Below are 26,498 nucleotides of genomic sequence, written 5' to 3'. Positions count from 1 at the left end.
GGTTGGGGAGCCCTTCTCAGCCCCAAAGGATCACATTCCCTTTAGGGTAGAGGTGTTGGAACCTCTTTCAGTCCAAGGGAGGAAGACCATGGCAGAGAAGTGCTGGGGGGGGGAGCACATTCCAGTGGTGGGCTGGACCGAAGGCAAAGCGCAGGAGGGGCAGAATATGTTAAGTTTAATGCTCTTAACTGGCAGGGACTAGGGGCATTTCAACCTTTTAGAATGGGGGGGGGAGGCACAAAAGCCAAGAAACCATCAGACGACCAGTGGTTAAGGGAAGGGCATACAGCCACCCGGGGAGCTCTGGAGGGCCAGATTTGGCCCACGCTTCTGAGATCGGGCCCAGGGGCTGGAGGGCCACCCTGTATATCCACAAATATCCACACAGAATACACAGATCTGTTCTCTTTCACACATACACATTACCCTTCTCCCGCAAGAAACGATGCCATCCCCGACAGTGGAGGCTGGTGGCTCTGATGTCAGTGGGACAGTGAATCCGCTCCAGGATTCAGCCAGAACTCTAAAGGGGCTAGCCAAGGTGCAACTCAAAACATCTTGGCTAGCTCCTTTAGAGTTCTGGCAGAAACCCGGATTCACCATCCCAGTGACAGCAGACCTGGTGTGCTATGGTCCATGGGGTCACGAAGAGTCGGACACGACTGAACACCACCACCACCCCGTTAGGACGGGGGGAAATTGCCACAGGCTGTGGGCCAAACCTAGCCCAGCCCTCCACTGTTCCCCAGTGGCCACCCCACTTTCCCCTGGCCCCACCCTCTCCCCACAACTGCAGCGTGTTGGAACTTAAGAGCGTCTAGGCATCACCCATCCATGAGAGACACACGAAGCTGCCTTATACCAAGTCAGATCATTGGCCTATCTAGCCCAGTATTGTCGACACTGACTGGCAGCAGCTCTCCAGGGTTTCAGGCAGGCTTCTTCCCAGCCCTACCTGGAGATCAAATCTGGGGCCTTCTGCACGAAAGCATGCGTGTGCTACCACTGAGCTACAGCCCTTCCCACACAGGCAGTGGAGGGTGGGGCAAAGCACCTTGGATAGAGCCAAGTTCTGCCTGAACCCCGGAGCAGATTCACCACCCTACCAACAGTGGAAGCACCGTCTCCCCTGCTCAGGTCCCTTCACTGCATGTGCTCAACAGACCTGATTGTGCTTACATTATTTCAACTGCCCAGTTCATGCGGGAGTCCATTAAGGAAATCCTGGTTCTAATAAAACAATGAGTGTAATTGTTTCTGCAAATACTTCTGACATGGCAGCTCTTTTACCACCTAGCCATGGCAGTTTCCCAGCCTGCAACAGCCATCAGGGGTGGAGACGTGCCGTGCCCCTAAAACCTCAGGAGTGATGGCAGGCTGCCACTTCCTGCAGCGTAAGCATGACACATGCTGCTGCCAAGAAAAATACGAAGACGGCCATTCCCGGCCACCAGAAGGAAGAAAGAAGAGGCTTTACTGTGGACAAGTGGTAAGAGGCCTTTATTACTGGAGCAAGGGGAGAAACAGACACTGAAGCCACACTGATAAAAACGCATGATTGCTACAGCAGCCAAACGTGTAAGACCTTTTGCATTGAACAAGTACCATTTATTTGGAGCCGGAAGCTACTGAAATAACAGCATCTATGAGATGGATCAAGGTTTAGTTATCCCTACAGCAGATCCACGCATCAATGGGATTTAAGTTGGTCATGATTAAGTCCCACTGCTTTCCATAGTCTACTCAAGGTATGATCAAAATCTGGCTCCGACCCTGTTCATTGTGTCACATTCCCTACTCACCATCTGCATCTTCAGTCTTTTGCTTTCCCTACTGCTAATTTGCAATTGTAAAAATAGATTTTTAAAAACATTTAAGTCATTGGCTGTTTATGTGCAAGTCCAGCTAGTGCAGTAATCCAACCAGAGAAAGGAGAAGAACAAAACGCAGTAGCAAACGCTAAAGTCTCATTGAAAAGAAAAGGAGAACAGGTATCTTAATTTCTGCTTTCCCATTTTAAAGTACAATTTCGATAGAAGTCTTCAGCACTAACAACCTTGATGGTCCTGCAATCCAGTAAAGCTGAATCTAAATAAGGCAGCAATCATAGGGTCGCTAGACACCGTCTAGACGGCCATAGGATTTTTTGGTTTGTGGGAGCCGTGCCCCCCCCGCCCCCTCCCCTTTGTAGCTGGCACAGTTCATCACCGGTTCCGCACTCATAAGTGCAGCACAGAGTGGGTGAAAAGGGGGTGTTCCCAGGGGTGGGGAGGAGACCATGAAGTGTTGTTCCATCGCTTCCTACGTACCCTCCAGCCTCCCCCACCCGCCCTGCTACAATATGCCCCAGCTAGACAGCCAAAATCAGCTGTCTATCCACAAATACAGGAGGAGCTGGAGCATGGAGGAGAGGATCCCCTCCACGCTCCACCCACCCTGCATTGGATAGTTGGATGCCTCTGAACTCAGAGGAGGCCGACTATCCCCATAGGATTGCGATCTAGGAAACTGAAGTTTAGTGTTGAGACGAATGCGTTCTTCACCAATTGCACTGTTAGCTGGGGTCAGCTGGAAATAAGACCTTGACTTGGCTGCCTCCCCCGGCCAAAGAGGCACACGTTGAGACCGAGAAATAGCAAGCAAGGGGCAAGAGTGGGGCAAGGGAAAGATGAGGTACACGCTTCCCTCTTCCCATACACCACTGCTGCATCCCCTCCAGATGCAGTTCCTTCAAATGACCCTTGAGAGACCTCGGGACAAATGGAGTAAACAGGCATTGGAGCACAACTATCCCCAACTGCAGTGGAAGTAGATAGTGTCCTTTTTTTACCACTTGGCACCACGCTGTAGCTCACGCAGGCCGCCCTAAACACACCTCTGACTCCATGGCTTTGCAATAGTTCTGCTGCAAGAGGCATTTTGGAGGACTGGAGCAATCGAAACTGACAATAGGGCGGCCTCGCCCAGGAGGTGAAAAAGAGCGACCGGCTGGGTGGGGGTCCTTCTGCTCACACAAGGCTCTTCCATTCCTCCAGAACTGCCCCATTTAGTACGGTCAGTTTCATTTCAGCGCCTCGCCTGCCATTTTGTCGCACGGCCAAGGAAAGCTGTGTGTTCTGCATCGACTGGGAGCCTCACATCGAAGTCAGCAGCACTGCACAATTCCCCATCACCCCAAAAAAAGACTTTTTAAAAGGCATTAATAAAAAAAGAAGCTGAAGTCGAAAATGCCTTAACAGCACAGGACGTTTGCAACCACAGCTTCCATCTCCACAGGTAAAGTCGACTGATTATTTGCAGAAGCAGCGGGCTTCAGAAGGAGGACGATATTACAGGCGCTTCCAGTATTCGCTCAGCTTCGGGATCCCAGCGACGACCTCCGATTCAATTCCACAGTGGTCCTTCCCACGGAGGATTCTGAAGAAGCCTAGGAGAAATTGAGAGAACACCTTGGCAAAGCTTCCCCGGGTCTGGGAGCTCTGTTAGGCCAACAGCTTGAGCATAAGTGCGCATTCCCTTTCGGTAAAGGGAGGGTTTTAACGTTAGGTTGGGATTAAGGCCAGGCCTGTCTGTGTAGGTTGGCTTGCCCAGCAGCACAAAATGTGGTACTCTGAAGGAAATGCAGCTTCCCAAGAATCAGCTTTTGCTCTTTTAAAAGTTTCTAGTCCTTCTGGATTACGAAGAATTGTTTTAAAGCGACTGTAACCAATACCTGTTATAATTTCAGAAGTCAGCAAGGTGGTTCAAGAAGGTTTCTAGTGGCTAGGGGAAGGGTGTCCGCTGCAGTTTTCTTCCCCAACAGGAAGGCCAAAATTATGCAAAGCAGTTATGCAAATTTTAACAAGGTTGCATAACTTGCACCAGTGAACATATGTCAGGATTTCTGGTACAGGATTTGAATTGCCTCGTTCATTCATTCATTCATTCACATCCCGCCTTTTTTCCTCCTTAAGGAACCGAAGGCGGTGTACATAATCCTCCTCTCCATTTTAGCCTCACAACAACAACCCTGTGAGGTAGTTTGGGCTGAGAGTCTATGACTGGCCCAAAGCCACCCAGTGAGCTTCTATGGCCGAGGGGACTAGAACCCAGATCTCCCAACTCCCACTCCAACAGTCTAGCCACTGCACCACACTGGATCTATTTGTGCACAACCGATGTTTAACAGCATGGATTATGTGCTGCCGCTGGTTAAAGATTTCTGGTCAAGTATTCTCGCCATCTTGAATGGCTCTTGGCCCCCAAAGGTGAACAAACAGGGCGCCAAAAAGCACTTCCCTTAGGCAAGGTCCTGCTTTGCATCCCACAGCCAACCGAGCTATTGCTGCCCGAGAAGACAGACAAGGTTCACTTGACTCCCTTCCCAATAACTAGGGGGCATCTCCTAAAGATTACACTTTTCTGGGTTTGTTATGTTTACTGAATGCCCATAAAATAGGTCAGCCTCAATGGAGGAGTGGGCTGGTGAACCCATTCCAGGTTCCAGTCAGAACTCTAACGGAACTATCCAAACTCCTTTAGAGTTCGGACTGAAACCCGGAGCAGATTCACTGCCCCACTGACATCAGAGCACCAGCCTCCCCCAACCTGGTGCCCTGCAGCTGTTTTGGACTACAACTCCCATCAGGCCCAACCAGCATGACAAAGGTCAGGATGATGGGAATTGCAACTCAAAGCCTTTAGGGGGTACCAGGTCATGGATGGCTGTTTTAGGGGCTTCATCCAGTTCAAAATAATGTTTATAATGTTAAGACAGATTCAGGTTGTTCCCTCTGCTGCTGCATTTTCAGGTTGTGCCCTTAAAGGCGGCCAAAAATAATTTAAAACAAAGTAAAACGGGTTTAATAATAACCCTTTTAAAGGAAGGAAATTGAAATATTGTCAGCTGCCTCAAGAGGCACCTTTAAATTAGAGCAGGAAAGTGGGGCATAAGGAATACATAGTTTTCACAAGAATAGCAGCACTGGAAGTTCCTTGAGGGGAATCCATGACAGTTTGGAGTACAGCAGGAAAGTCCTAGAACTTGAGATTTTTGCCTTGTAGGGCAGGACAACACCCCCTGCCCCTAATTCCTCCATCTTGGACGGTATAGGGTGAGTCTAGGTGTTGAGAAGTTGGCCATAGCAACAGCCTTAGGGATGTGTGTGGGGGGAACAGGTTACATTCCCTCATTTGTCCTCTTTCTACTTCTTTGACATACCCAGGTGTGTGACAAACAGAACAGTGGGAACTGATTAAATACTGAGGATGAGAAGGGCCTTTTATTTATTTATTTTGAAAGAGAGCACAACACGGCTGGGCACAGATGCAAGTTCTCCTAGTTCTCAGGCCCACAAAACACCCCTGTGGGATTATTATTCTCAGGACACAGGTATATGGGCCTACACGGATGAGGCGAGGACTTTAGTAAGCCAGCCCCCGAGATGCTCAGGACAGACTTGGTTCGCCTACCATTTTCGCCCCAGTCGGTGTTCCAGGAATTGGCTACCAGCCAGTAGGGTGTGCCACTGTCAACGCCCCAGCCAAGAATTCGGATGGCGTGACCCCCAACTTCTTCCCCAGAGACATGTTGATAGACACCTACGGGGAGGGAGAGGGGGAATGGAGAAGAGAATTACTACTCCCTTCACAGGCAAGCTGAAGGATTCTCCTCAAGCAATATGTTCAGAAGAGATGCTAGAGGCCTGTTCAGACAGAACCGCAGCAAATCCTGGATTGATCAACCTGCATTTTGCCACGGTGTTTGCCGCTGCCATTTTGCGTATGCTGCCTCGCAACGTTAACCTAACAACAAGGGAAAAACTGAAGGCTAACATTTCAGGGTCCCCGGTAATGGACAGCTGGGCACACTTACTTTAACCAGCCTCAGCTCGGCCCTGATGTTGTAGGTGAGGTTCCTTTGAGGACTCAAGCTAGAATGTTCACATGCACTCAGATTTACTTAAATTCTACAGTAAGGACTAAAATAGTAACATAAGCTAAATGCATTTATTAAGAAAGATGAAGTTTAACACACACACACTCAGCCGAGCAAAGATAAGACATACTCACAAATCCTGCCTACCATTCACACCTGTACTTTACCAGCAAAAGATCTCACTTTCACTGGCAAAGGAAACCTGCTCACAATACAGGACCGCCATTGAGACCCTACGATCAGGAGGAGAAGGCTATCAATGGCTGCTAGTCCTGTTGGCTATGTGCTGCCTCCAGAACCAGAGGCAGTGAGCCTACGTACACCAGTTGCTGGGGAACATGGGCAGGAGGGTGCTGTTGCAGTCATGTCCTGCTTGTGGGTTCCCGGTCAACAGCTGGTTGGCCACTGTGTGAACAGAATGCTGGACTAGATGGGCCCTTGGTCTGATCCAGCAGGGCTCTGCTTATGTTCTTAGGAACACCAAGTCCCATTATGCTTAAGCTCAAATTCTCTTCTAAACTTGGTGACCTCCTCCTTATTACACATTCTAATATTCCTAAATCTATTGGTCTATGTCACCTTTTGGGCCTCTTTTCTCTCAAAGTCCATCCTTTTCCTCAGTCTACAGTCATGGAAAGGGGAGGCTGTGAGTAAGTGAGCACCCAAACATCCTGAACTAAAATTAGGAAGGTTAGCACTGAGCACACATCCACAGTTCCGAACTGTGGTTGCAGGGTATGGCCTGAGGGGATATGATGCAGCCAAATTAATGAAGCTAATCTGGTCTGGATGTGAAATCACCAGGGAAGCCATCTGTATTCTGCCTTCCACGATGGGGCAGACAAGACTCTGAATTTCAGGCATTTTCTAAGCTTGGCTTTTAAAATTGGGGATACATTAAATCTCCCGTCTTATTTTCCAACAATAGCTTATCAAGTATCCAATTAAGCCAAATTCAGTTTTTTTTATACCCCCCCACTTCCCTCAGCCATTGGCAGTGAGCCTACGTACTCCCTCCTAATCCAACAGAATCCATAACTGGAAGTGTTGTATATATTTGGAGACTATCCAAGTCAACATCACTAAAGGCCAATTTGAATTTGCTCCACTCATCTCCACCCCAAATTCACCGTCCTTTCTTCAACACCTAAGTGAATTAGGGACGAGTCGTAAGTGCTCGAAAATTCTCATGCCATTTTAACATGGCTATTCTGAATATCAATAAAGTCCCCCCCACCCCCACCCCAAGGCTTACCTTTTTTGTACATGAGGAAGTCAGAGTAAACTCTAAAAGCTGCCTCAACTGGCCCATTTTTGTAAATCTCACCCATTATCTCTTTCTCACTGCAAGGGACACTGTAGGAGGTAACTCCTGGACAGAAAGAAAAGAGATTAAAAGGTCAGAAAGCATTCAAATTTTGCAACCTTTTTGTTGTTCCCATACTGCTCATGGTAGCAGCTAGGAAGAAAGGACAGCAGCTATTGTTTCCTTGTCGCATTATCAAACCTCCTTCATCACAGGGACTAGAAGCACACTTATCCTTTTTGGTGTCAGATTAGGATGTTTCCATTCGTCCAGACATTTTAATATGTTAGTAGTTGATTGCATGGGGTGTTTTGAGCATTGTTTTGTTTTAATTTCGCATTTGTTTTATAGACAACGTTTTTATTGTGCTTTACAATACTGATGTGTTATTTTATGCTTGTACACTGTGCTGGAACCTACTTGTGTGGGTGAAGGGCAGTCTAGCAGTTTGAAAAACAGAAACACAGAACTAGCTTAACTTACCAGAACATGCCCCAAAGCAACACATACACCCTAGGAAGGGCAGGGAATTTACGGCCCTCCAGATGTTTTGGCCTACAAATCCCATCAGCCCTAATGGGGAGGGATGCTAGGAGTTGTAGGCCAAAACATTCGCAGACCCACAAGTTGCCCACCGCTGTCCTAAAGGGACTCCCAGTTCAAGGCACAATCCTATGAATGTTTAGATACAAAAAGGTCCTACAACTCCCAGCGTTGCCCAGCCAGCCACGCTGGGTGGGGAATGCTATGATTTGTAGGACTTTTTCTGTCTAAACAGGGTTATGCCTCTAAAGGCTTTTTAGCTTTAATTAAACATCATTATTAAGTGCAGATTTTTTAAAAATTCAAACTAGTCCACATTAGCAAGATCAATTTGTTTTCCATGGCTATTTTCATTTCATCAAAGTTCTTGGGTCTCTGCAAACTGTCTCGGAGTCCGAATCTAAAAAAGGATGTAAAGATTAAACTTCAAACCATTTCACTCATTCCCAGCTCACAAGCCCTGTTGAGCGCCGGGCCACACAGCTTCATTACCGTAGTGTTTGTCATCCTGGTACGATGGAGAATAGCCCGCTTCACATTTCTTGACACATTCAGGAGTATCCCCACCTTCGCCGGTGCACGGGGGGCGAGTTCCGTTGGTGTGGTGCTCACAGGGTGGGATTGAATATGGCCTACAGCCTGTTGAATGGAAACCAGAACACAGAAGTTAAACACCATCCATTCTAACTCTAAATATGCCTCACTCCTTCCTCTTTGGCTTTTGGGTTGCCTTGACTAGTTCCTTTTCTTGTTTCTACTACTTTCACTCAGCACCGTTGCCGATAATTTAGTATTTATACTACAGAGGGGGCTTTGTGCCATCACAGAGAAGACTCTTTTCTTCAGACTTTCTGCATCTCTTGACCCATAAGGCACAGAGAAACACAGCCACACCCCTGCTGGCACAGATGCTGGAGATCTGTGCTGTGGAACATTTAGAGTGGGCAACTTGTGGCCTCCAGAGGTTTTCGCCTACAGCTCCCATCAGCCCTATCCAGCATAGCCAATGGTGAAGTATCTTGGGAATTGTGGCCCTCCAGAGGTTTTGGCCTACAAGTTGCCCAGCCCAGGCTTAGAGATGCACAAAGGCCTAAGACAGGTGCCTGCTGGGACCTCCAATGGCACCCATGAAGCTCTACCCATAATGTGCCCTTCAAAAAAAAGTCTGAAGAAAAACCTTGGAAAACGTTACAGCAGTCTTCTCTCTCTCCCTTTTGACCCACACACTTCATTTCATTTATTACAAGTCTATACCGCCCCACAGCCGAAGTTCTCTGGGTGGTTCACAGAAATTAAAGCCATTAAAAATCCATTATACAAAGTGCAAAACCATTTCCATACAAACATATAAACAGACGGAACACACACAGACAACATGTATCTAAGAACAATTTTTAAACCATCACCCAAAGACAATCCAGGACCTGAATAAAAACTCATGATATGCTGCCAAATGCCTGAGAGAAGAGGGCAGTTTTAACCCGGTGCCCCAAAGGTAACAATGCTGGTGCCAGGTGGGCCTTGTTGGAGAGATCGTTCCACAATTGGGGGGCCACCACCAAGAAGGCCCTCTCCCTTGTTGCCGCCCTCCAAGCCTCCCCCAAAGGAGGCACCTGGAGGAGGACCTTGGATGCTGAACGTAGTGTATGGGTCGGTTCACGCCGGGAGAAGCACTCTGTCGGGTCTTGTGATCCTGAGCCGCGTAAGACTTTATAGGTCAAAACTAGCACCTTGAATTGAGCTCAGGAACATACAGGCAGCCAGTGCAAGCAGGCTCTTTCTCTCCGCTCTACCGCGTTATTCCCCCCTCCTGCCCTGCCTTGCTATTCCACCCTCCTCTTTAGCTTACTTTTGACTAGCCAGGCCCCCATGGCAGCCATTATGTAACTAGCCATATCCTTCGTGGGAGCCATTTTGTGGTGGTGCCCACAGCAGGTCTGCAAATTCCCAAATGTGCCCCTGGGCCCAAAATGATCAGGGACCCCCGGCCTAAGAATTACGGCAGAAGGTACCAGTGGGCAGCTGGCTCACGACTTGCCCCGCTGAGGAGCGAAAGTGGCACAGCCACAGCGATAAAGACAACAAGAAGGTGCTGCAGAGGACATTCACGCCCTGCCCAAGGACCAGCAGAGGCGTTTCCGTGTGGACGATGACTTACCCACGTGAGAATCATAAAGCCCGCCAGACACCAGGCCCTTTTCGGTCCAGTACTTCCAGGCTCCTGAAGGATAGCCCCCTTCACACCTGCAAGGGAGCAACAATTATGCACAGCAGCCAGGAGGCTCCAGGGGGAAAACAGGCAGGATTAAAAGAAATTAACTGTAGGCCTGCAGAAACATGGACAACTGGGAAAGTCTTTTGAGTGGCCAGTGCCCACAGAAGTACTTAATGTGCTCTTATCCATCCTTCTCTGAAATCCGAGGGCCAAAACAGACATGACTTTAACTCTGTATCACAGCTATTCAAGAACACAAGAAGAACCCTGCTGGAGATCAGACCAAGGGTCCATCTAGTCCAGCATTCTGTTCACACAGTGGCCAATCAGCTCTCGACCAGGAACCCACAAGCAGGGCATGAGTGCAACAGCACCCTCCTGCCCATGTTCCCCAGCAATGGTGTACATAGGCTCACTGCCTCCGATACTGGACGTAGCACATGGCCATCAGGACTAGTAGCCATTTAGCCCTCTCCTCCAGGACTTTGTCTACCACCCTTTTTAAAGCCACCCACATGGGTGGCCCTCACTACACCTTGTAATAGCGAATTCCATAGTTTAACTCTGTCTGAATAAGTCCTTCCTTTTGCCTGAATCTCCCACCAATCAGATTCATAGGATGACCCCTTAGGTTTCTAGTATTATGAGAGACCAAGAAAGAAGTCTCCCTATCCACTTTCCTTTCTTTTGTCATCATTTTTACTCTAGGGTAGGCACAGGGGGCTCAGTCCAGATCTTAGAAGCTCTCCACTGCCCATGGGAGGGTCCTGATCCAGATCAGCCTGCCCCCCCGTACCTACTCCAGAGTAAAAAAGAAAAAAGTAGCAGCAGCTACTAGATACTGATTTAACATTATTTCCATTTTGGCTTGAAGCTCTTTATCTCTGCGCAGCCCTAGGCGTGTAGCATCGATGAACCTTCCAGTGGTTACTCCTGAATGGGTCAGCTTCTTAAGGGGTGGGAGGCCAGGTCAGGGCAAAGAGCTGACTTACCCCATCCCACATTCCAAGCCGCAGCAAGAGAGCAGGTCTTCTGCAGAGATCTCCACGTTCATCTTGGCATTGGTGTGGACACAAACCCGGTCCGAAATGGCTTCTGCTGCGCCAAATGCCTACAGGTGGCAATTCAAAGGGTAAGTTCTGGCCCAGGCAGCTCCTAAAGCATGAGCAGTTGGCTTTACTCCAAGCTCAAACTACAATCAAGCACATGAAACTCCATCCATCTCCACATTTTCATTTCTCCTTTTCTCCTCCCACTGGAAATTCTGCAGGTCTGGGTGTGTGGTTTTTTTTGGTATGTGTATTTTTATGTTTGAAGGCAAAAGGAGAAGGGGACGGCAGAGGATGAGATGGCTAGATAGCATCACTGATGCAATGAATATGGACTTGAGCACGCTCCGGGAGAGAGCGCAGGACAGGAAGGCCTGGCGTGCTATGGTCCGTGGGGTCACGAAGAGTCGGACACGACTGAACAACAACCATGTTTATGTTTCATTTTACTGCATGATTTGTTAGCTGCCCTAAGAGGTGTGTAAGCACTGGAACAGAAGTACTTCTATAAATACAAAATAAATGAGATTTGTTCCCATCAAAATTAGGAATGTTAAAGTTCTATTTATTTATTCAATTTATCGAGTCATTTCTAATCCACCCCAAAACTAATGTTCTCTGAGCAGATTACAATGAGTTAAACACACACACACACACACACACACACACACACCACAATGCCATTTTAACACAGATAAAAGTACAAAATGCAATGCAAGTATTTAAAACAATAAAATACATTATAATGCAAAACAACAAAACAGCACAGGCATCAATAAAACAGCCATAATAACCCAGAACTAAGATTGTAACCCAGAACTAAGTCTCCGTTGATTGTAAGGCGAGAAATTACTACTCTCCCTCAATCAGATCAAACACAGTTTAAAAGAAATTCATTTTGGCTGGATTCTGCGCATGCCAAACGCTAGCCAGGCACATCGGGGTTGCTGTGGTTTTTGAATGGGACAATGGTGGCATCTGGACCATATTGCACACCACACGCGCGCATACACACGAGCAGCCATCTTTAAGGTTTCCCATCAGTTCATGCATGGATTTCCCATTAATGGCTATGTTCTCAGAACATATCAAGGCAGTGCACAAGTTCGTGTCTTAAGCTAGGCCTATAGAGGCAGATCAGGGGGCTGGATTTACAGGAGAATTGGGCAAGCTCTGGGAAATCTCCTTCAGCAGGTATCAGCGAGGTTTAACCCCATCTATGTCCAAACTGTGCCCAATTTCCTGCCAGCTGTTCTGGAGGGAGGCATCCGTCCATGACTGGAGTATTAGGGCCAAACTAGATCCAAAACTATTCATGCAAATGAAGAATTGTGCGAATAGCCTTAAAAAAACACACAGTAAATAGAAGGTGCTGAGGCTCCAATCTGATTTTTAACTTACAGGTACACCGGAACGCTTCGCAGACATCTCTGCCCCACCTTCCAGATAGGAAATACTCCTACCCGGTGGACAGCAGCAACCAGTTCCATACACTCATCTTCCCCCAACTTGGTGTTCTCCAGATGGGCTGGTCTACAACTCCCATCACCCCCAGGGTGATGGGAGTGGTAGTTCAACACAGCCGAGGGGTGCCAGGTTGGAGAAGGCTGACGTATGTTGATTATGCAACCAGTGTGCTTCTTGACAGGCCGGACCCTCAGGCCAAAGAAGCAATACTTGACACGAGTTCCGAAAGCCCACCAAGCATTTGCAAACTGGTCCTGCTTGCTCTGCCCTCCCCATGCCATCTTCTAGCGGAAGGACCACGCCTTACCCAGCAGGAGCCGCAAGAACCTTGGTCCCTGATCTCGTTGATGGTCGGACAGTTTGGCCACTGCTTGCGGGAGTCGAAGCTCTCGGGTAAGACCAAGTCGTCAGCAAACTCAAACCTTTTTGTTTTGAAGTGGGATAGCGGGGAAGAAGAGGAAAGAGCAGAACAACATTCTGGTTAAGCCTGTTCTTGCTTGTCCCAGAATTTCAGGCACCTGTAAGATGATGCCCAGTCAAGTCAAGGTTTAAAGATATCCCTCCGGCTTGGAGCAGTCCTGCTTTCTCGAGGAAAGCGAATGGCAGGAAGGAATAGGGACTTCAGTTCTGCCCCCCCCCTCCCTCTTTATGGAATCTGCTTCCTTGAGAAGCCCACCAGGCTTAGCTTCTTAGAAAATCTATAGAAAGATAGGCAAGACATGGCTATTTGGGCAGGTTTTTCCCAATTAAGAACATTTCATTCATTGAGGGTTGTTTTTTTTTTTAAGTCTATACATCCGAACTCCCCCTCATCCACCCTTCATATACACCCTGCAAAGAAATGCTATGCTGAAAGAAAATGACTGGCACAAGGTCACCAAGTAAGCTTTCTGACTGAAAAGGGATTTGAACCCAGGTCTTCCTTGGTCAATATTCTGGCACTAGCCACTGCACCCTGCTCGCTCTCCCTTTTATGTATATCCTGCCTTGCCTCCAAGCTGCTCAAGGCAGTATACATTGATGTCTCTCCTGCCTAAGTTTTAATGCTGTAAAGCCGCCTTGAGTCTCAGTATTGGGAAAAAGGTGGGATATAAATATAATAATAATAATAATTTCATCCTAGCCTGAGAAGTGGCAAGTGTTGCAAAGTTACCCAGTAAGCAGTTGAAACCTGGGTTCAAATCCCCGCTCGGTCACCCCAGTCCTAGTCAGACACTCTAACCACTAAAGTACACCAATGGTTACATTCGTGAAACTTGCTAGCCGCACGAGTACAACTGAAAGCTGCTTTAAAAGCTTGCAGCTAAGAAGCAGGCGATGTTCTAAAAACTACCCCCTGCCCCAAATAAATTTTTCTCCTGTTAGCCCTGATTAAAGCACTAGTCCTCATGAGTAAAATACAAAAGGGGTTGATCTGGAAGCATACCTGACCAGGTTTCATTCCAGTAAGCATCATATATTGTCAAAAAAGTAACTGTTTCCTAGAAGTCAGCTACCTGAAGCTGTGAAAAAGTGCCCTTGATTTGTCTTTTACAGCAGCAAGCACAGCCATCTTCTGCACTTAGCTGTGGGGATGGAATTTAGCCTCGTTATCACAGGCACCTATTACGTGTGTCACAGGTCTCTCCCAGCCAAACTACACTTCTGCTAAATGCCTGGCAAGTTGAAAAAAAACAAGAAAGCCAAGGATGCACGCCCCAAGAAAAAGCCCTATACGGAATCAAATATTGGTCCATGCGACTCTCCAGATGTTGGTGGACTGCTACTTCAGTCAGTGCTGCAGTCCAACATCTGGAGGGCTGTACGTTTCCCATTCCTGGTGTACACTGGCAGCGTCTCAGGCAGAGGTCTTTCCCAGGTCTCCCTGGAGATGCCGGGGATTGAACCGGGGACCTTTTGCAGGGAAAACATGCCCGCTGCCATGAGCTACAGCCCTCTCCTTACCTGCAGCAGCATTCTAAGACAACAACTGTCATCAGTTAGACAGTCCTGAAAGCCAAAACAAAACAGTCTCTGTCTGGAAAGGTCTGAAGTTATAGCACACGTACACGCAAGTAACAAGGGGAGTCAACACCTCACCTTTGGGGCAGTTTGAGGCCGTGCAAGAAGGTGCCGCACAACCTTTTCACGTAACTGTAGTCTGCATTGCGGAAGTTGTGCCTGGCCTTTTAAGAAGAAAAGAGAAGCCATTTTAAAAGCCTGCAAGCCAAGAACACCCATGTCACTTTATTTATTTGTTGAATTTCTACCCCACTTTTCCTCCAAGGAGCCCAAGGCAGCATACACGAGCCTCCTCCTCTCCCTTTTATCCTCACAACAACCCTATGAGGTAGGTTAGGCTGAAAGTCAGTGACTGGCCCAAAGGCACCCACTGAGCTTTGTGCCAGAGTAGGGACTAGGACCCCCATCTCCCCATCCAGCACTCTAGCCCCTGCACCACACTGGCTCTCATTGCTTGCAAATAAGGAGCAGCTGTGTCCGAAGTTGTTGTATCTCCCCGCAGATGGGTCAGAGGCCTGCCCTGCCCTCAGGAACGGGCAACTGGCTGGTCGAAAAGGCAGGCAGCATTGCACCCTGGGACAGCGCGTGTATTGAGGAGCACCAAGAAAGTGGCCTAGAGGAGCCTTTCCCAACCTGGTGCCCCCCAGCTGCGTAGGACTGCAACTCCCGCAGTTCCCAGCCAGCACTAGGAATTATGGGAGTTGTGGCTGGACCCATCCGGAGGGCACCAGGTGGAGGAAGAATGGCCTAGAGAGGGCAAGGAGCTTGAAGCAGTGAACAAGAACGTCCGAAGGAGGCCGTTCTTGTCCCGGGATACAGTGCCTTCCACAGAAATGTGTGGTGCTCCCGATCCTAAGCGGGGCCATGCACACTGACACTGGAGTAAAGAAAAAGCTGGCCCTCAGCTATGCGATTAGTGCGATGTGTCGCTTGGCTCAAAGAAGTCGAAATGCCTCTCCTAAGGCTTCCTTACTGGCAGCCAGGGGTTTAAGCTAAACTGGGCCAGTATTTTGGGTCCCGCCCGTTTTGCCTCTGGAATGCAGCCCCCTGAGAGCTTCTCTGAAAGAGAATTCCTCCCCCCCCCCGCCCCCCGATCTAGAAGCCATGGGGTTTGGATGCCAAACTGGGCATGATGATAGCCACAGAAGTGGTAGTTCCAGGACTGTGGTTCATTTACTAAACGGCAGCAGCTGGGAGAAGGAAAGAGGAACTGACCCTTGGCACCCGCCACAGTCCCAGCCCAGATCTTCCCCACGCTTTTTTGCCATTTAATAACCACGAACACTAATGCCACATCTCGCTTGGCTCTTCTCTGCATGCCTAGAAGTTTCGAGGCGCCAGCCACCGCCTGGGGCATTGCAGCCAGCCCCCACGAGCTACGAGCTTCGTGAAGATGTGTCAGCCTGTTGGCAACCGAACATCTCACGCTGACCGGCTCTCTGGTGAGGGAGCAGTGCCCCAAATCTGAACCGAAGCACATCTCTGAGGCCAAAAGGATGGCTCCTTCCCAAGGAAGCAGCTCCTTGAGCCAAACAGCACCTGGATCTCCCTAGATCGTGTGTGTGTGTGTACACAGATGTGCATGCACTCACTGCTTTGTCCATCAAGTAAGGGGGAAGGGAGCAAATAAACCTGGATGTCAATTAAGTTGGATGCCCTTGTAGTCCAGACCACAGCCTAATGGCTCCATGTCAGGGCCCATCAACTCCATGCAAGCACTGGGGACAGACGCCCACTCACCTCCCAGGTGGTATTGAGTTTATTGATGTAGTTCACCAAGTCGTGAGAGAGGGGAGGGAAGTTGGGAAAGTTACGGGCAGTTGAGAGGGCCACCAGGAGAAAGAGAGCTGCTGCGGACCACCACATTTTGGAGACTGGACCCTGAGGGGCTACCTGGGAAAAAAAAAGATGATTAGGTATTTGCAGAGCTGAAATACGTTACCATATAAGTATGAGCAGGAAGCTGCCAATCTCCTCAGTCCTGGCAAGGGAAATATAAAAGTAATGCTTCCCTGATGTGGCCAGACTCATCACAAGCAGCCAGGTGAGTAATCATTGACTCCTGACAAGACTGAGTTAATGAGCTCATTAAAATTGATTTAAAGCATTTTTATCTCACTCCTCAGCCAAAAAAGCTTACAATCAATCAAAAAAACCAAGATGCCACCTGCAGGCATCCAATCTAAAAAAGACACGTCAGCAAAGGAAAGAGGGCTGGGGAGGAAAGAGGAAAAAGCAAGTGGTCTTTCAGTTTTGCTTCCCTCCCTTCTCACCCCACTCTGCTTTTCAGGATTCAGATCACATGACTGAATACTCCTCCATACAAAAATGAAGTCCTTCCACATAGAAAACCATGTGAAAGCATGTCAGGGGGAGATCCTGTGTGCAGAAGAAGGGGGGGAGCAGAGGACCATTCAATTAAGCAAGCCTCCCGCCCCGAAATGGTATAGTCCGGATGCACACTTGCGAGGGCTAGGGCATTATGCTTCAAAGTAGAGATGTAAATTTCCAGAAATTTTGAGGTCATGGGAAAAAACTGTTTCCCCCCCAAGTTTTTAAAGAAAAATTTGAAATTTCAGAAAAATGGAAAAATAAGCAATTTTTTAAGCACTCTTTCCAGATCTAAAGTCACTTGTTGCTTGAAGATAGCCTTCCCCAACCTGGTGCCCTCCACATATTTTGGACCTCATCTCCCATCAGCCTCAGGCAGTGTGGCCAATGGTAAGGAATGCTCGGCACTATAGTCCAAAACATCCTGAGGGCACCAGGTCGGGGAGGGCTGCTTTAGGAACATGAAGCAGCCTTTCTGTTCTTAAAGTTATTTTATGTATGATGCGGTTTGCTCATAAAATTATAATTATATTTTAAAACTTTTAAAAGTAAACTCAGTATATTTGTAATTATTGTCTGAATAGATCAGAACTACATTAAATGACTGTTACAGAATCAGAAACACAGGACTTCTATACAAAAAAACAAAGCTGTCAGGAATGCACATTTACTGTCAAGAATGCACAACGGTGATTCACACGTTAGGAAACCGAGCATAAATGTCTATCAGTAAAATATACTTTAGATCAATAATTTTAATAAGGAATGAAAGAACTAACTATGCTGGGAATCTCCCCAAATTTCCCCCCAATTTTCCCAGTTTTTTCTGGGCCTTCACATATCTACTCCTAAGACACGGGCATAGTTTGACCAGCCAGCTGTCTCAGAATCTTCTCTATTAGCAGTCAAAAAATAGATAAATCTGGGGCTGGTAGCCTTTCCGTGGCACCAACATGACCTTGGCATGTCTGGTGTAGGGGCAGAGAAGGCACCAGCACACCTCTTTAGCAGCTCTTTGCCCTCATTTAAAAGATAGGACAGCTTGCCGGCTACCTCAAAACCCATCATGTAGTTTCTAATTGAAATGCAAAGAGTTTTAAGCTGCATGCAGGAAATACACCATCACTTTTCGCTCAACCTTTCACCCAATCCTGTTAGGGCCAAACTGATTGCATAACTTTTTTTAGTAAAACCTGAGGAGGGGGCATGAATCGGATACCAAGTGCCAAATCCAGCTTCCTGGGAATCTGAACTTTCTTTTTCCTTTAAAAGTGCACGTTTCTAGTCCTTATGGCTGAAAGACTCATTTGAAAGTATAAAAGTGATGCTTGCAGAGGTTTCAAAGCCAGGTGGCCAAATAAGATCTAGTAGCTGGGGCAGGACTTCAGTATCCTGCCAACTTCATGACTATGGCAAGCAAAAGCCAAATGATGCAAATTTGATCTGCACCATTTTTACATCAAAGTCAGCTTCTCTTGCCACATAATTTGGGGCAGAGATCTTTCTTTCTTTGTTTCTTTCTTCCTTTAAGTGCAAGGTACACACACACCTGACTGATCCCAAAGCAGTCCTGAAATGCTCTCTACAACTCAGAACCTTGCTACAAAGCACTTTAAAGGCCAATGCAACAGTTCCCCATTATTCTGTGCTTCACTTACTCTGCGGAACTGAAAGATGCATTGACTCAGATGCTTTGGCAGTTTGTGAAACCACTATCCATTTCTTCATTTCAAACACATGCAGACTGGCCAGCTGTGACATAGAACAGCTTTCTAAAATGAAACTCTGCTAGCAGCTGAATAAATGAAACCCCCGGGTCACAAGGTTGGCTGTATAGTTGTGGTACTCTCAGTCGCCTCTTCTATGTCCTTCTTTGGCCAGTCCTTGCTTACCTTAGCTGCAAACCCTTTTTTAACCATGAGAGAAACGGAGAAACCCAGACCCAGGCTGGGGAACGGCTTGTCTAGTTTGATTTAAAATAAACAAACCCAAGGCAAGTAAGAAATATTCCAAATAAAATATACGTGAAGAGGGAATTTCAGGAGATGCACAACTATTAAAAGATGCATGAGCCATTAGAAGATGCAGGAGCTGGCCCTCTTCTGCATCTGGCCACCCTAAAGCTTGTTCAGATAGACAGACATGGTGAGCGCTGTGCATTTAAGGTATAAATTCTCACCTCCCTCAACTGTAGAAGGTCAACACACATATTCCAATTGCTACCTGGGCTCTTATCTCCTGCTTACCTGCCTTTTCCCATTCTCTCCCCCCCACACACACACCAGTCACTACTGCCTGGCAAACTCTCTCTGTTTTAGTGGCACTTGCAATCCACACAAATAGGCCACGGTTCATGAGTGCTGGCAACTGATCTCCCATAATTCACGTGCTTACTTTTCTCCTCCCCTTGAGAACCAGAAAGGAAGACGCAATGTTGATATTACCAAAGACACCTCAATCAGCATCATTTTATGGAAATATAGAAGCCTCTCTCCTCACCCCCCAACCCACCTTCCAGTCAATTTCTAGGTTCTGAAACATTTGTGTCTTCTGCCAAGCACAAGATCCCAATCCTCACCTTGAGTGGAGGAGGAGGAGGTCTCGGCCACCATCTGCTCCGCTCTGAAGTCTTGCTTCACCCCGCCCCCCCAAGAAATACTGAACAGGACAACAAAGCTCCCCCATCTACCTACCAAGCTAAAGTCAGCCCCCCACTACCACACGTGGTGACCTATGAGGGGCTCAGAGGACCTCCCTGGTTCTGCTGCTCACCTGGGACTGTAGGAGGCAGGCCCCCATTTATGGCTGGTGGGCAACAAGCTTCACCAGCTGCTCTCCCCAGGGCTTGCGTATCCATCCTCTTGAGGTACACAGAGTTACAGCTCATGCAGAACCTGGATTCAAATCCAAACTGAGCCAAGACGTGAACAAAGTGGACTTTGTGCAACCCTCAGCATCTGCCCTGTGGACAGCGCAGGGGGGGGGGGGAAGCTCACAGGAAAGGAGCCATAATCCAAGTAAACACAATGCAAAGAGTTACACAGATGCACTGCACATTGAGGCTGCCAACTAGCCAGAACTGGAGACTGGCAAGCCGAAAAGCTTCCAGCTGTGCCGTTTTTACAGGTGACAGTGTAACTCCATTTTTATTGTGTCATGTACCTGTACGCATATGCTCAAGCGCATACTGTCAGCTAACATGCCTATCACACCTTGCTCTTCCTCACCTTTTCCAGACATCTGCAGGGCATTCATTCTGTTCAGCTGTTACTCGCCCCGTTCTGCCTCTGAATGTAGGGAGGGGCCATAGCTCAGTGTGACAGAGCACCAGCTTGGCATGCAGAAGCTCCCAGGTTCGATCCCCAGCTTCTCCAGGTAGGGCAAGGAAAGAATCCTGCCTGAAACCCTGGGGAGCTGCTGCCGGTCAGTGTTGACAATACTGGGCCAGATGGGCCAATGGTCTGCCTCGCTATAAGGCAGCTTCCTCTGTTAGGAAATTCCTAGTCTGAGAAATAACCTTCAAGGCAGCCTTGCTTCTAACATGGCGATCAGCCTCCCCCAACCCGGGCCCCTCCAGATGTGTTGGACAGCAACACCTGTCAGTCCCAGGCAGTATAGTAAATGGTCAGGAATGGTGGGCATTGCTGCCCAAAACATCTGGAGGGCACCAGGTTGGGGAAGACTGGGCTAATCCCACCACATGGGGTTGTTGCGAGAATATGAGCATGTGTGGCAGGAAAGAGGAGAGCCGTACACATCAGTGAGCTCATTAGAGAAAGGAAAGGGTACACATGTGATAAGCCACGGGTGGGCACAAAGTAGCTCTCCAGATGTTTTGGACTTCAGCTCTGGGAGCCAGTGTGGTGTAGTGGTTAGAGTGATGGACCGGGACTCAGGAGAGCTGGGTTCTAGTCCCCACTCGGCCATGAAGTTCACTGGGCAACTTCGGGCCAGTAACACACTCAGCCTAACCTAACTTGCAGGGTTGTTGTGAGAATAAAATGGAGAGGAGGAGGATCATGTAAGCCACCTTGGGTTCCTTGCAAGAGGAAAATTTGTTTATTTGGTCAGTCGCTTCCGACTCTTCGTGACTTCATGGACCAGCCCACGCCAGAGCTTCCTGTTGGCCATCGCCACCCCCAGCTCCCCCAAGGTCGAGTCCGTCACCTCCAGAATATCCTCCATCAGAGGAAAATAGGAGGATATAAATGTAATAATAAATAAAACTCCCAGCATTCCTGCTATTGGCCATGGGCTTCACACACGGACACCTACTGAAGCCTTGGGAACACACTGGGTTAGAATTTTGATTGTCCAACTCTCTAAAAAACACACACAAAAAACATTCACTTCACATATCAGAACCCTTTTATTTATTTACTTATGTTACGTATTGCATTTCTACACTGCCCAATAGCTGAAGCTCTCATTTTTGGAGGAAGGGGTTCACAGGCATACCACAAGCGTGCTCCGCAGGAACATTCTCATCCTCACACACCAAGACCAACTCCCAGCCTGTTCAGCTTTAATGGTAGGGGGAGGGGGGGTCAGGATTCAGCAGAAACACATACTTTGGGACACACTCTGTTTTTGGACACAGGAAAGCTTGAGAGCACATCTGAAGCGCCAGCAAAACCAACGTACCATTTGCCAATCCCCCAGTTCCAAAGAATAATGCAGTCAGATCACACTGCAGATAATGTAAAGCTCCAGTCCGGCAACAGTTAACAGGATCCGAAGGGCGGGGAGAAATGAAACCAGACACTGGATCAACACAGCTTTATAGATAAGCTCTACAAAGCAAAAACAGGGGAAAAAGGGCCTCAAAAGGAACATTTCCCCCTTTGCAATCTAAAACAGCCTCAACCAACTTGCAACTTCTCCTTGTTTGTGTTGTTGCGCTATGTTTATAGTTATGGTTGATCCTTTTAAAAGAGGGACGTTGGTTAGTCAGCTAAGGGCTATTTGGTACTTGGGCACACAACCTTGACAACCTTTTGCACCTAAAGTGCTGGGCCGGACAATATTCACCGGCATGTTCTACAAGACATGCTCCTGGACATTTGGTGTACGATTTGGTGGGGCAGCCAAAGGCTTATTTGGGGGTACGCCGCCCCCCCCCCCAGTTCCTTACTTGCAATTGCCATCAGGGTCCATCGAACATTAACGGGTGTCTCACAAAAACAACAGTTTTGACTGGAGGGAATTATTACGGACTCCCAAGGGTCCCCTAGTCCTGGCAATATGGGGTAGGGCAAAGCTTGCTTCAGGGTGCAGGGGAAGATCAACTTTAGTTCCTTATGAAGTTTACCAAGTGAGCCATATTTCAAAGGAACTAGTAACCAAATTCTGCACTGTTAGTAAACAGCGGGAACATGGATTTTCATTTCCCCACTTTTTACTGCATTTAAAGCCATCCAGTCTGTCTCTCTCCTTCCTCCCCCCAAAGAAAGAATTCTGGGACCACTAGTCTAATTCCTTCCACCAGGGGGCAACCTACTTGCTGACCCACCAACCAACCCTTGCCAACTTGCCAACTTACTTGCCAACCCACCTAGCCCCTAGGTGATGGCAGGCCAGCGCCACAAGCTCAGCGCCACAGGCACTGGTTGAATCAAATCAGGGTTGTCCTTTGTTTGTTTACCTTCTCCCCCCCCACGCATTTCATGGAAATGACATCAGAGTTCCATGGAAATTACATACAGAGTTCATTTACTTGGCAGAGCATCAGGTCTACGAGGAAGTCATGCCTCTGCAGCCCGAGCAACACAGACCACACAAAACCCATTTCTCTATTGCTCAAGTTATCAGAGCCACACCAAACACTCCTGGAGACACAGCAGGCTAGTGAGGCTTCTATCTCCCCACCCCCATACACTTTTGTCCCCCCCCCCCACCTCCCCAACGGCACTCAGGCAGTCATCTGTCCAGACTTATCTGCCACCAGAAATACTGAGCATAGACGGCCGCGCCCCGTCAGCCTGCCTTCATTACTCCTGTTCTTTATCAGGCAGCGTTCATGTGGACTAGCAGGCCTATTCTGCTTTTAGGCATTCAAAACGAAAACACCTGCCTGTCTCTCCCATGCTAACTAACCTGCTCACAAGTACAGAAGAACAGTTCAAAAAGAGTTCCTCAAGGTGAAGCAGAGATAGAAATGCCCCAGGCAATGGAAAAAGGCAGGGCCGTCCTGGATAAATATGGCCACTGGATTATCTGACTTGCAATCCAAAGTAAGCTTACCAGCACATAAATGCCACTTCGCTTCCAGGTGAGTAAACCAATTTAGGAACAGGCCATTCATTTCAAGTTCAGACACTACAACATGTCCTTGGCGTTCCCCCATCTCCCTCCTCAGTTCAACCCAACATCACAGCACTGTGCAACCCTATAGAGCACATGCTTGGTCCCAGGTCTAGGGAATGGACATTGGGATCTACTGGTATATTTCTGGGCGATTTGCAGTACATCCAAATGACTCCCAAATGTTTAACGTTAGCAACATACAGCTCTACACAAACCAGCTTGCCTGATCCATGAGCAAATTGCGTATTTCTGAGCCTTGGTGTCCCCAGTCTGTAAAAAGGGACTTAACACTTAAGCACAACTTGCCCTTTCGTGAAATGGCAAGTTTAAAGCTGCCGCCACGCCATCCCTCTCAGTCTCCGAGTTGCTTACTTGTGAATGCAAGCGCTAACCACTTGCTTTGGGCCATGCCGTGACTTTGCTCTGTCAGCCAGTTGTAGAGTTTTGTGTTCGAATCTCAGCTCTGCAGTCACTTGGAAGTAGGTATGTACCCACTCATCGAGATCATCACAGTTATATGACTTGGGAGACACAGCAGGGAACAGGCCCCACCTACTCTACACCATTGCGCCCTACCATTATTTTTGGGTCTGGTTGGCAGGCTTCCACATCCTAGTAAGAACAGGAATGAAGGACTTCCTACAAACCTGGAGTCTGTTTGCCCCTGGACCAGAGCAGGGCTGTGCCAGCTTCTTGGATATACTTTCGCTTTGTTTTTTGCTAGAACTTCAAGGTCACCTTCCCCAACCTGGGGCCCTCCAGATGGGATGGGCTACAACTCCCATCAGCCCCTGATGGGGCTGATGGGAGCTGTAGTCTAACCCATCCAGGGCAGGCAGGTCTGGGAATGCTATTCAAAGCCCACCAAGTGGTGCTAGGTGCAAAATAGACGTCAACATACCAGGTAGGGTTGGATGAAGATCTAGTCATACTTGGAGTAGACCCATTGAAATTGATGAGACTTGAGTTAGTCATGGGTAACTTAAATGCTGTTTATTTCAATGGGCCTACTCTTAAGTATGACTAAGTCTGGATCCAGCCCCTGCAACGAAGGAGCAGGGTGCTTCTGAGCACATGGCTCAGACCAAGAATTAGTCTTCAGTGTCCTGAGGCTCAAATATTTTGGCCACCTAATGCGAAGGGAAAACTCTCTGGAAAAGACCCCGATGCTGGGGACAGCAGAGGATGAGATGGCTAGATAGCATCACTGATGCAATGAATATGGACTTGAGCATGCTCCGGGAGAGAGCGCAGGACAGGAAGGCCTGGTGTGCTAAGGTCCGTGGGGTCACAAAGAGTCGGACATGACTGAACGACTGAACAACAACAACAACAACCTGAACTGAGCTCAAAGTCCAGTCAGATAAACCCCCCCCTCACTTCTGGGTCTCCCCCCACCCCATGCTTACTTTAAGCAGCCTGGATTAGAGCTTTTTGACCAGTGTTTTTTGTTGCTGCTGCTAAACAGCAGAAGCCCGAACAGAGTGTGAACCACCCAGAGTGAAACTCAATCATTCTTCTTTCTCCCCACCCTACCCCTGGTCTAGAGTGAAGGTCTTCAGACCTGGAACCCACCTCCAGCCCAAACATGCATTAGGTTTGCTGCCTTGGGAGGGCTTCTGTCCCGAAAGGCGGCCAAGAACTATTTTAAATAAAACAAAATAAGAGCCGTGACCCAGTTGTGAACCTTGACCTGGCCATTCTGAGCAGGCTGCCCCAAACCTCCCCCCCCCCGATGGGTTGGACTGCAACTTCCATCATCCCCAGCCAATTGGCTGGGAGTTGCAGTCCAACCCATCCGGAGGGCCTCAAAGTGGGGCAAGCTAAGGATAATTAACACTGCCCTTTAGGCAGCTTAATATACCTTTCGAGAGAGAAAGCGTGGGTCTGGCCCCACCTCTTCCATTCAGGGGTACATCTGAAACAGAATTCCTGAGTTCGGAACGGGGCTCGGTGGGTGTTGGTTGAAGGAGGTCATTACCCCAGCTTAGTTATCACAGAATACAGGAGTGTGTGCATGTGCGTACGCACAGGTGGAACACCTGGTCCATCCCCAAAGCCATCCAGATGGAGGCAAGCATCTAATCCACCCCTCTCCTCCGCTGCCCTGGCACAGATCCCTGTACCCCCGACTTCCTCTCCCCCCACCCAGCTAAACCGCTTTCTTACAGAGGGGAACACAAAGGACACCACCCCAGTGCCAGGAGGCGCACCTGCCCCGCGAGAGGCACAGCGCGCTGCTCCGGATCGCAGACCACCACAGGAAGGCACGCTGCGCTGATCCGGGGCAAAACCCACGTACCTTCTACTTGGAGCAAACCCACTGAAATGAATGGGGCTTCAGCTGGTCGCGACTTGCTTTTCTTTCAATCGGCCTACTCCAAGTAGGACTCGCGTTGGATTTCGCCCCTGGGTTTAAAGGCTGGATCACGACCGGAGCTTGCCTTAGGCGGCGTCCGGCCGCCCCTTCCCGCGGGCCCCGCTCCGCAGGTCAAAGGCGCACGTTTTGTTACTAGGAAGTCAGCCTCCTCGCCGCCGCCGCCAGGCCGCGGCCCAAGCAAGGCTCGCCCCCGATCCCGCCCTCTCCGCGAGCCGAGGCCCTCCAGACCCCTGGGGCCGCGGCTCCCATCTGCCGCGCTGCCTGGGGGGGCGGCGGCCGATGGGAGCTGCAGCCCCCCGCTCCCGGGAAAGCGCTCCCACGCCGACCCGCAGGCGGCCGCTCCAGCCCTTGCAGCAGCCGCCTTCAGAGGGGGCGGACTACAACGCCCATCGGCCTCAGCCGGCAGGGCTGCCCTCCCGGGGGACGAGCTGCAGACCGCCGAGCCCGGGATGCCAAGGACGCGTGCCTGGGAGCGGGGCCCCCCGGCCCGCGGAAGGGGCCCCTTACCTGGGATGCTCGCGGAGGCTGCGCGGCTCGGGCCGGGCCCGCGGCCCGCCCTTATCTACTGCAGCCGGCCGCCGACGCCCCTCCTCCCGCTGACTCACCCCGCGCGGGGGCTCGGCCGCCAGCTGCGGCAGCGGCGCCTGAACCCCGGCACGTGACTTCTTCCCTCCTCCCTCCCCGCCCCACGGCTGCGTCATGGGATCCGCTCTCAGCCCCACCCGGATCACCTTCCTTCCTTCCTTCCTTCCTTCCTTCCTTCCTTCCTTTTTCTTTCTTTCTTTCTTTCTTTCTTCCTTCCTTCCTTCCTTCCTTCCTTTTTCTTTCTTTCTTCCTTCCTTCCTTCCTTCCTTCCTTCCTTCCTTCCTTCCTTTTTCTTTCTTTCTTTCTTCCTTCCTTCCTTCCTTCCTTCCTTCCTTCCTTTTTCTTTCTTTCTTTCTTTCTTCCTTCCTTCCTTCCTTCCTTCCTTCCTTTTTCTTTCT

At 49.0% G+C, this 26,498-nt stretch overlaps 1 protein-coding gene across 7 annotated transcripts; it reads right to left on the bottom strand.

Moving 5' to 3' along the window:
* Nucleotides 1-1,472: 1,472 nt before the first annotated feature.
* CTSB (cathepsin B) lies at nt 1,473-26,079 on the bottom strand. 7 transcript variants are annotated; one of them, XM_084829353.1, is made up of 12 exons: nt 26,023-26,079; nt 25,438-25,544; nt 25,000-25,053; nt 16,239-16,391; nt 14,577-14,662; nt 12,805-12,919; nt 10,974-11,092; nt 9,925-10,010; nt 8,259-8,405; nt 7,173-7,289; nt 5,452-5,580; nt 1,473-3,427 (listed from the first exon to the last, which is right to left on the bottom strand). In XM_084829353.1, exons 3-12 carry the CDS (start codon nt 25,039-25,041, stop codon nt 3,330-3,332), a joined length of 1,092 nt encoding a protein of 363 aa, XP_084685479.1. In that variant the 5' UTR covers nt 25,042-25,053; nt 25,438-25,544; nt 26,023-26,079; the 3' UTR covers nt 1,473-3,329. The 7 variants fall into 7 exon arrangements, with proteins under 7 accessions (XP_084685479.1, XP_084685486.1, XP_084685482.1 ...); XM_084829360.1 differs by having other exon boundaries at nt 16,239-16,387; XM_084829356.1 differs by lacking the exon at nt 25,000-25,053.
* Between the last annotated feature and the right edge of the window lie 419 nt (nt 26,080-26,498).

Source organism: Heloderma suspectum, chromosome 1, assembly GCF_057233095.1.
Source record: "Heloderma suspectum isolate Gila_16-S chromosome 1, 16-S_ref, whole genome shotgun sequence".
Taxonomy (NCBI): Eukaryota; Metazoa; Chordata; class Lepidosauria; order Squamata; family Helodermatidae; genus Heloderma; species Heloderma suspectum.
The sequence above is the reverse complement of the archived record's forward strand: the minus strand, read 5'-3'. Positions and strand labels throughout refer to the sequence as shown.